The following is a 10,129-nucleotide window of genomic DNA, read 5'->3' on the forward strand; positions in this document are numbered from 1 at the left end:
GCACAAAGTAGGCCAGCCTGGACCCTCAAATCTCAGCCCACCCAATTTCATGTCTCAACAGCAATGTCTGTTTATTACACCATGATTTCTCTAGAGGGAACTGTCATTTACAGCTTGGTGTATCTCTTGTTGTATTAGAAAGAAGCTTAGCCCTTTGCTCCCTGAAGGCAGTTGGCAAGTCTGAACCTTCAAGCAAGTTACGAAAGCAGCTTAAAAAGCAGCAAAACTCTTTGGATTCTGTGGACTCTTCAGGTTCTTCATTGTGTTCATCTAACATGGGTTCTTCTCATGGGACCAGAAAACGATTTCCGATTTATTCCAAATCTCCATTCTACCGAGCTGCCTCAGCTGGTGAAGCTCCAGGAATGGAAGGGCAAGTGGGCCTGACCAAATCCCTGGAAGACAGGCCTCAGTTCATTAGCAGAGGAACCTTCAACCCTGAAAAGGGCAAACAAAAATTAAAGAATGTGAAAAATTCACCTCAGAAAACCAAAGAGATCACAGAGGGAACAGTTGTGTCTGGTCATAGGAAAACTGTGGACCCAGACTGCAGCTCCACCCAACAGCTAGCTCTCTTTGGAAATAATGAGTTTATGGTCTGAACTGGCAGATGTGCATCCCTTAATGGTTACAGAGTGGTAAACACATCTCATCTTTGAGGCCTCTTCTCATCACCTCGACCACAGTAGTCCATACTAATTGTGGGCCTGCCTCTTGCCCATGCATACAACTAAGACCTTGTGTGCTGAATTCCTGGGCCTCCTGCAGAAATAGAAAGTCCTCTTTGAAACCTGCTAAGGGTGGTGCCAGCTGTGCCTTGGCTGCTGTTACTTGACTAGAGATTTCACTAAACAAAGCCACCTAGGGCCTGGGGGTTTGGGTCAGTTATGGAGGTCTTTGTAGTTGCCTCTCTTCCACCCTCTTCATCTTTTCCCTTCCCAGAAGTGGATGTTGAACTGGGAGGGGGAGGGTAGTTGTGGGTCTAAAGTATCCACTGATTTCTGATATTTGAAAGTAACACATAAATCTTTCTTAACCACAAAAGCAAAAACCTTTGGGATTATTTTGGGATAGTTAGATGCTGGGGTAGAGTATAATTTTTTTCCAAGGATTTATAAACAAAAAGCCTAAGCCCTCTATTTTAAGAGTTTTGAAAAAGACTCCATGTTATATTCTGGAGAAAGTTAAAAAAAGCAATTTCTATTAAGCCATCAGGGCATGTCACAAACATCTGGTTACACAATGAAGAAGAGTCTACATGTTTTGCTTTTTGACGTTTGATGTCATAATAATCAGTGCCGGCTTAACTCCTGTTAGTTCCTGCCAAATAATATTGCATGGGCTGAAGTTTCAGTAGCCATACTGTTCTCATAGTCCCTGCTCCTAGGATCAGGTTCCTTGACTTTTTTTAAATTCCCAGAGACATGGTAATTCCTAAACAGGAGGGTTTCATCCTAGTGCATCCAGACTTTTCTCTTTGTATAGATTAAACTGGAGATCACATATGAACCTATTCATCTGCTGGTTGATTTTCACCACAAACTCAAATAATGTGACCATTAAATTACTTCTGAATCATTCACACAACAACACTGCATGAATAAGTGTTACAGAAAGCTGCCAAAAATGAGAGTTTTTCATATAACCCATCTAATCTTTATCTTTTCTTCCTCAGACCATCAGTATTAGATGAAAAAAATCAAGAACTACTTGAAGCTATTTTTGTTAATACTCTGGTTACTGAAGTTTACTGTAAATATATATGTATAGTTTGCATATTTCCTTTTAAATTTATGCTTCCGTTCTCCCTATAGAATCCCCCCCTACACACACACAAACACAGATTATGGGCCATTGGACACAGGAATGAGAGCCACTCATTTTCTGGGTTGAGGGAAAAGTCAAACCATCTTTTTCACCTTTAGGTGTCTCCATACACCTGAGTTATAATAGCATTTTAAGTTTTTAGCATATGTGAGATTAGATGTCTGTTTTTGCTATTTATAATATATAGAAAATGAAACAATGTTCCCTTTCTTTAGAGTAGTATGTGAAATGTTTATTTTTAAAGTTACTAATGCATTTTGTGTAACTACCACATGCACTGTTCTAAAAAAGAGCCTTTACCATTTGTAACTGAATTTTGGTTATTCCTCTTTCATCTTCTTTGAAGTTATAGAAACATTAATACTTTTGTTAAGGCAGAGTCTCACCTGTTACACAACACTGAACCTCGTACCACTTTAGAGTGGTGGTTATTATCCAGCCCCAAAGGTCAGACTTGGAACATCATTTGCGGCAGCTAAAGGTATCGGAAATCTTAACCTCTCCAGATGGGTGTAGGGATGGGATCTTTCAGAGTCTCCAGATGGTGATGGTTAGTGGGTAAATGTAGGATTTTATATCCCCCCAAAATTCTGCCTCTGTTCACACTATCTTGAGGAGTAACCAATATAAAGCCCTTAAAAATCTGAATTTCAGAGAATCTTTTAGGAAAACCCAATTCCTCAGATGGTTGTGTCGCAATGGACTTGCTGGTACCTCAGAACCGCATGCCAGGCTGCGCGGTCTACTCCCCTACTTGGGAGGGTGATGTTCTGATGGCACAGACTGCTATAGTCCACTTGCACTAGAATGTTGATTAAATAACATACCAAAAAAAGAGGTTATTCTTGTTGATCAGTTTTCTTTTGCCCAGAGGAATGACCAGGAGAGCACATCTTAGCTTATGTTCCCCTTTCTAAAACTGGATAGGATTTTGGTGTTTGCTTTCCCGTCCACCCCCAGAATAAGTTCTTGGCAGTTAAAAACTACTCATTTAAGTCACTTTATAGGAACTAGGTAATGGATGTTTTCTCAGGGACCTGAAACCTGAATTTGGATAAAATACTTGTTTTACAGTTGCCAGATGTATGGATTTCTAGTCATTTAACAAGCTTCCAGATGGAGGTTAATGGGAAGGAGAGATCCACATAACTATTAGCAAGCATAGAACCCTCCCTTTAAAGGAAAGTAAATAGTTCCATAGGAAAACAGGCCTTGTTGATCTGATAAAGAGATGAAGCCATAATTCTTAAAAAAAAAAAAAAAAACTGTCGAACCACATGCTGAACCACATTCTTTCTGATCTTATCAGATCTTCTCTGTGGTTATAAAACCACAAAGTGATGCTGCATTACAATCACTGATGATTAAGATGTTTAACCTTAGTATGTGTCAAGTTGGCATGCCTATTGCTTCTCTTATGCTTGTTTTCTTTGCTCTCAAGCGCCCCAAAGATAATCTCTACATGGCAGCTTTGAGGCACCCCCATATTTGCAGCCATTACTCCAAAATGCAGAATATTCTATTCATATCAAACATTCCCAGCTCTCCAACAAAGCCTGAATTTTGTATTTTGCCCTTTAAAGCCCTTTAATTGCATAAATAATATGGCAAAGGTAATGGAAAGCAGAGAAGTATTTATTTTAGGGTCACATTGTATATCACAAGGTGAGACAAATTAATAGTAAATATAGAAAGGATTCAGGGAGGTGACATGCTCAGTTTGTAATGCACTTTGTATTCCCTGCCATTTTAGTTATTTAACCATTGTTTGCTTCTGAAAACAAAGATACTGCCTTCTTAGTATGAGTCTTGCAGAGACAGGGACCTGAGGTTCAGGTGAAACATGAGAACCTCTCCTCCTCATGCTTTGGCAGTGAGTGAAGATTTCTGTTCCCTTTTCTGTCACAGTCGGGTTTTCTTCAAAGGCAGAAGGTCCCAGAAGGATGCGAAAAAAAGAAGTCCAGCAAGGTTCTGCAGGCCCACTTCAGTGTCTGTGGACTATGTTTTTGTTTTGACTATAACTTATGAATGTTTCACAAGCACTTTGGTGAATTAGAAGAATGATTCTCAGGATGTGTTCAAAGCTCAGAGAGTTTTAATTTTTAAAAGAAGCACAGTCCAGAAGGCTTCCTCTTCCTCCTCCTCTTTTTGTTCCCGCTTTGGTGGGTGGGTAGATGGACACGGGGCATGCATATTCAGTGTTGACAGATGTGTATGTCTACTAATAGTTTTGTGAAGACTCCCCAGCACTGTCCCTCAACACCATGACAGACTTGGTAATACAATCTCTTGGTATGTGTGGGAGTTCTTTGTCTTTCTACGCCCCTAAAATACTTTTAACCACTTTTCTCTGGAACCACTCCTATATTTGATTTGGTGTTAAAGGGTAACAGCAAAATGATGATTGTGGAGATGGATCTGTTAGGTCTTTTGGTCTTGTGGCTGAAACTTTAAAAAAAAAAAAAACCCATGAAGGCATCTATCACCTTGTTATCCACCCACACTTAGTATCTATTTACCAACCCTCTTAGGTCATATAAAAGTTGCACCTTTTGAATCAAGTAATTGTATTTGCTGGAGAAAAGGTGTGGACTACAGATTAGTATTATATTATTTTAATGGTTTAAAGTAATTTATAAGTATGCTGAGTGTAAATTTGTAAAAGACTATGTATTGTAAAAGGACATATCCTGTGAAATAGAATATCATTTTACTGTTAAACAGAATAATTCTATAAGAAGAATGACTTATTTCACCCACGGAACTGATTACATTCCTGATGCAGTCAACAGGCACTTTGTCATTTCCTTTTTGGGTTTTTTTTGTTGTTGTTATTGTTTTATTTTTGTTTATGGAGGGAGGAGCAAGACATCATCTGTATAAAGTGCAGTTTGTGTCACTCATAATATGCACTGTATGGCTACACAAAGCAGCTTGATGAACAAATCACTCCATGGCTCATTAAAGAACAAAGCTTCCAAAATCAGCAATATGTGTGGTTTGTTTTTGGATAACCCCAGCTCCTGCCCCAACTCATCTCAACCCAAACCCAAGGAAGAGCATTTCTGACACTGAAGGCACAGTAGCGCATGGTGGTCCTCCCATAGCCCCTAAATTCAATGAAAGAGAGTTGTGGCCATGTCAAATTTCATTGGAGCTCATTTACAGCAAAAAGTTGAAAAATTCCTGGGATCAACCTAGAGCTTTATTACATTGGGAAAACAGAAGCCACTTAGCATATTCCAAGTGGGAAGGAATTAATATAGATACTAGGGACTTAACATAAAGATTGAAGGAACTGGGTAAACATAAGTTATAAAAGCTCCCAAAAGTGGTCAAGAAAGCCAGTGTAGATCTCAGTCAAAAGTTCTAACATTCTCAAGAGCTTACCTGCAAGCTACTGCAGTTCTAAGGAGCCAGCCAGAATGCTGCTATGAAATCCATCTTTCTACACATTTGGCTGCAAATGCCTCTAGAGAAGAATGGCTTTACCTTCCAAATCTCATGTAAGTGCTTTCCTTCCATTAGCAAAAATCACTGGGGGAGTAAGGGGGGGCTGGGAAATGTAGTCCCTGGTATCTCTATAATGAAGATTAGACCTTGGGAGTTGGGTCCTGGTGGTACTACTTCCAGTTTGGCAACAGACAACCCAATTTTCACACCCCTAATTTTCTAAGACCACCTCCAGAAGGTCCCAATCTCCCCAGTGTAGAAATGGAAAACACACTGCCCAGACACTAGCCTGTGAACTTTGGACTGCTCTTGTTTATACTCTCCAAAGCAAGACAAGACCTATTGGTCATATTTCAACCATATTTCTTGCTAAAGTGCCTGTGCTCAGGCTTTAGGTAGGTAGATAGATATGCCTGTAAACCTTATGGGTGAAAGTTTGATAGGAAATTTGATAGAATAATGATTATAGACTATAGTATAATGACTAGTAAGTGAGCCAGTAGAACAGGGAAGTCATGGTTTTAGAAAAATCAAGAGTTTCAAATAGTTTTGAGTGTTTAAGCTATGTTTCCTCTCAGGACCTCTCTTCTTTCATGGCAGCAAATCTAGCTATAATCACCTCCAGTACAGAATGTCCTGGACAAGCCTTTCTCCATTAAAGCAGGGTATTTCTGTCAGGGGAATTCATACACAGGACCAAGAGAAGGGAACCCCTAAGATTTTGTACATGACCTTCCCTGTGACTTCAAGCATATCTTTTTTGAAGACACAAATTGTTCAGCTGATTCCAGAGGCAGGGGGAGGCAGTACCAAAGTTAAGCATAGCTAAGTAGAGTCACACCAAGGTTGGGGTCCTCGCTCAGTCTCAATTTTTTCTTTCATAAAGGAAAGTGATTGGTCCCTTAAAGTAATCTGAAGACTAAATAACAATGTACATGTGGTGTTCAGTTAATTGCCTGGTAGTGTTTATTAACTTTTATTGTGTATTGTTATTTCGTAGGTCTTCTGTATCTGTCTTGAAAAGAATGCTGTCTATCTGAGCTTCATATTTCCAGAAGGAATTAAGTGATGGACTTTCTCCATTGATGGTGCTTACTTTTGTTTAAGGAGAGGCGAGAGGTTAAGGAAGAGAAGGAAGAGAGAAGCTGTGGATGGTGGGATCCAACTAGAGACAAATTGGGAGGCTGAATCTTGTGTGAGATTTTTCTCTGGGTTTCAGTTCTTCACACCTGTACTCTGACTGAGAAGAAACCAGATGAAATTCAAAGAGACCCTGTGCTCATTCCTCCTGTGTCTGCAAAGGGAGACCCTTGGCCACATTCATTTCCTTTTATTGTTTTGTTTTTATTTTTTCATTTTTTTTATTGAGATCTAACATAATTCAGAAAAGTATACAAATTTTAGGTGCACAGCTCAGTTCTTATGAATAAACATTTGTGAAACAACCACAAGGAGGACCAGGAGCAATTTGCCAAACCTGAACAGGAGAAAGGACACCATTCTTCACTTCTGTACCGGGCACAAAACCCTCCAAGAAAAGGCAGGAAAGGAAGAGATCAGGAAAGGATGTTTCTAGGGCTCTCCCTGGTGGTGCAGTGGTTAGGATGCAGCACTGCAAGCTTGCCGCAGCAGCTTCAGTGTGAGTTCGACCCCCTGCCCTGGAGGTGATCCACATGGCACAGCAGACCACTCCTGACCCGCCTGCTGCTCCCCTCTGCAGTGTACTTCATCATTAGCCTGTTGTGCTCCCCACCTTCTCTGGTGAAGCCTCTCAACTGCCCCTGCACCTCTGGCCTGTACCCCAGCTCAATATGCATAAATAAATCTTAAAAAATATATATATATAGTGTTTCGGCCCTCCCTGGTGGCGCAGTGAATTAAAGCACAGCACTAAGAAGCTAAAGCCACTTCAGCATGATTTCAATCCCGGCCTGCCCCGGAGGAGATCCACATGGCGCGGCAGAACTCTCCTGACCCGCCCGCTGCTCCCCTCAGCAGTGTACTTTGTCAGTTGGCCTGTTCTGCTCCCCACTGTCTCTGGTTAGTCCTTTCACCACCTCTGCACCTCTGGCTTGTACCCCAGTTCTATATGCACAAATAAATAAATCTTAAAAAAAAAAAGTGTTTCTAACACACCAGAAGGTTCCCTCTGGTCCCTTCCCAATCATCTCACACCCGAAACCAGAGTTGACCCCTATTCTTGTATCAGAAGTTTTGCCTGTTCTTTTATTATTATTATTTTACTCTATTTTTAAATGTATTTATTACATCATCTTCAAGTTTGTGCAATGTATGATTTCCCCATGAAATTCCCACCAATTCACCTGTGCACCATCACCTTAGTCCCTTGCGCTTTTCCCACTCTTGTCTTCATTCTCCTCCTCCCTATAGAATGTCTCTGATCTGTAGTTGCCTGATGATTTTGATATTTACTTTATTATAGTTAATTTTTTTCCTGATCCTTTACTTGGTTCCTCTACATTCCTCCTGTAAGTGAGACCATTCAATATTTTTCCTTTTCTTTCTGGTTTAATTCATTGAGCATAATCCCTTCCAGCTCCATTCATATTGCTGTGAATGGCATGAGTTTATCCTTTATGATTACTGAATAATATGCCATTGTGTGTATAGACCACATCTTCTTGATCCTGCCACCTATTAGGGAGCATCTGGATTGCTTCCACAGCTTACCTATTGTAAATTATGCTGCAATAAGCATAGCAGTGTAGGTGTCTTTTTGAATTAATTTTTTTGTGTCCTTTGCATAGTTTCCTAGGAGTGGAATTGCCAGTGACTCCATTTTTAGTAGTTTAAAGAGCCTCCACACAGCTCTCCATAGTGCTTGGACCAGTTTGCTTTCCCACCAGCAGTGCAGGAGAGTTCCATTTTCTCCACATCCTCGCCGAAATTCGTTGTTGCTAGATTTTTTAATATGTGCCACTCTCACTGGTGTAAGGTGGTATCCCATTGTGGTTTTGATTTGCACTTTCCTGATAAAGAGTGATGTTGAACATTTTTTCATATGCCTCTTGGCCGCTTGCATTTCTTATTTGGAGAAGTATCTTTTTAGCTCTTCTGCCCATTTTTTGACTGGATTGTTTTGTTGAGCCTTGTTAGCTCTTTGTAGATCTTTGTGGTCAGTCCCTTATCATTATTATTGTGTACAAAACTTTTCTCCCAATCAATGGGGGTGTCTATTTTACTTTTGCCTGTTCTTGAACTTATATGTGCGTGGCCTCATTTGTTTAAATTTTGTGCCAGATTTATCCATGTTGTCATATGCATTGGCAGCTCATTCTATTTTATTGCTGTTTCTATAATTTACTTATATGAGTAAAAACATTTTTAATCCATTCCAATGTCATTATACAGTTTGGAATGATTATGAATAAAGCTGCTATGAATATTCTTAAAACAGTATTTGTTGGTGGCCATTTCTTCTAGGTGCAAATACCTACCAGTGGTGGTTTTGGGTCAAAGGGCAGCTGAATGCTTCTCTTCAGTAGATTACTTTCCAAAGTGGTTGTATCCATTTTACTGCATTTTCATTAGTTTTTGAACATATCACAAAGAAGCTTCTCCATTGGCGTATTCCCTATGGTCTTTCGAAAAAAGAGGTGCTCAATACGCTCAGAAGTGATGAACCTCAAAGACGGGAGGAGCAGGAGCAGTTTCCCAAACCTGAACAGAAGATAGACACTATTAGTCTTATGCTACGCTCCTGCACTGGGCACAGTGCCCTCCCAGGAAAGGCAGGAAAGGAAGAGGAGAGATGAGAGACACCCAGAGCCGAGTAAGAAGGAATTTCCAGAAACGGCCCCATTCGCTATGATGGTTGCTGCCACCTACACCGACCTCCTGTGTCCACCCCCACTGTAGGAGTGTATTTAAAACCGTGAATAAGTAGTGTTTATGTAAAGATGATAAAGTGACTAGTGGTTTATAGAAGTAACATATCTATGTTCATTGTGTATAGTTATTCATACTATATAAATTTGAATGAGAATATAAATTCTAGGATGGTAGAGTAGCCATCCTGAATTGAATCATAATTTTTGTAACAGATACCCATCCAGAAAAAAAAAAAAAAGGAACCAGTTTTAAATGAGAACCACTTGCTAAGGCAGAGATCCCTGGTACAGAGAAGGTGGATGTTGTAGCCCCAAATGACCAGTGGGTTGGGGGGGAACCTTCATTACGTCAGGAGATCTGACACCCCATGTTCCAGAGGCCCCTGAAAAGTGGGGCAGCTCCCTGCTGTGCCTCCACCATGGAGGTTTGTGGGAGGCCTTTCTACTCCATCCTGCTATCTGTTGACCTGTTTTGTCCAACTAAGGATTTCTTTCTCTTGTGAGGGTCAAGAGAATGGCACTGAGCAGAACTCCCCCTCCACTCCTATCTTCTGCTGCTTTACTAATCTTAGGAGTGTCAGGAAGTGGCAGCCATAAAATCAATTAGAAAACTTGCTTTTCAAAATGCAGGATTTGAACCAGTAGTGGGTCTGAAATTAAATTTAGTGGGTTACAACCCAACTTTAAAAAATAGAATTAGGGCTCTGCTGGTGGTGCAGGAGACTAAGTCTCAGCACTCTCAAGCTATCCACAGCCACTACAGCCCGAGTTCAATGCCCATCCAGGGAACTGACCCACATGGAACGCAGACCTTTCCTATCTCTCCCACTGCTCCCCTCAGCAGTGTATCTCAATAGATCTGTCTGCTCTGCTTCACATTCTGTCACTAGTGAATCCTCTCACCTCTACCCCCTGCATCTCTGGCTTGTATGCCTATAAGAACAATCCAGTTCTTGTATGCATAAATAACTAAATCTTTTTTTAAAAAATAGAACTAC

The 10,129-nt window shown here is 40.5% G+C and overlaps 2 protein-coding genes across 3 annotated transcripts in view; one reads left to right on the plus strand and one right to left on the minus strand.

Annotated features, from left to right (window-relative positions):
* Positions 1–4,813, plus strand: part of MYO9A (myosin IXA) — a 196,558-nt gene extending 191,745 nt beyond the window's left edge. For both annotated transcript variants that reach the window (XM_004687622.2, XM_012728607.1), the window contains exon 42: positions 139–4,813. In XM_004687622.2, the coding sequence (XP_004687679.1) occupies positions 139–602 (464 nt within the window). In that variant the 3' untranslated portion in view covers positions 603–4,813. The remainder of the gene's footprint in view (positions 1–138) is intronic.
* A 4,015-nt stretch (positions 4,814–8,828) lies between these two features.
* Positions 8,829–10,129, minus strand: part of NR2E3 (nuclear receptor subfamily 2, group E, member 3) — a 6,545-nt gene continuing 5,244 nt past the window's right edge. The window contains exon 8 of the mRNA XM_004687624.2: positions 8,829–8,961. Within this exon, the coding sequence (XP_004687681.2) occupies positions 8,829–8,961 (133 nt within the window). The remainder of the gene's footprint in view (positions 8,962–10,129) is intronic.

The sequence above is a fragment of the Condylura cristata genome, unplaced genomic scaffold (genome assembly GCF_000260355.1).
Source record: "Condylura cristata isolate star-nosed mole 26May11 unplaced genomic scaffold, ConCri1.0 scaffold00023, whole genome shotgun sequence".
NCBI classification, from domain to species: Eukaryota; Metazoa; Chordata; class Mammalia; order Eulipotyphla; family Talpidae; genus Condylura; species Condylura cristata.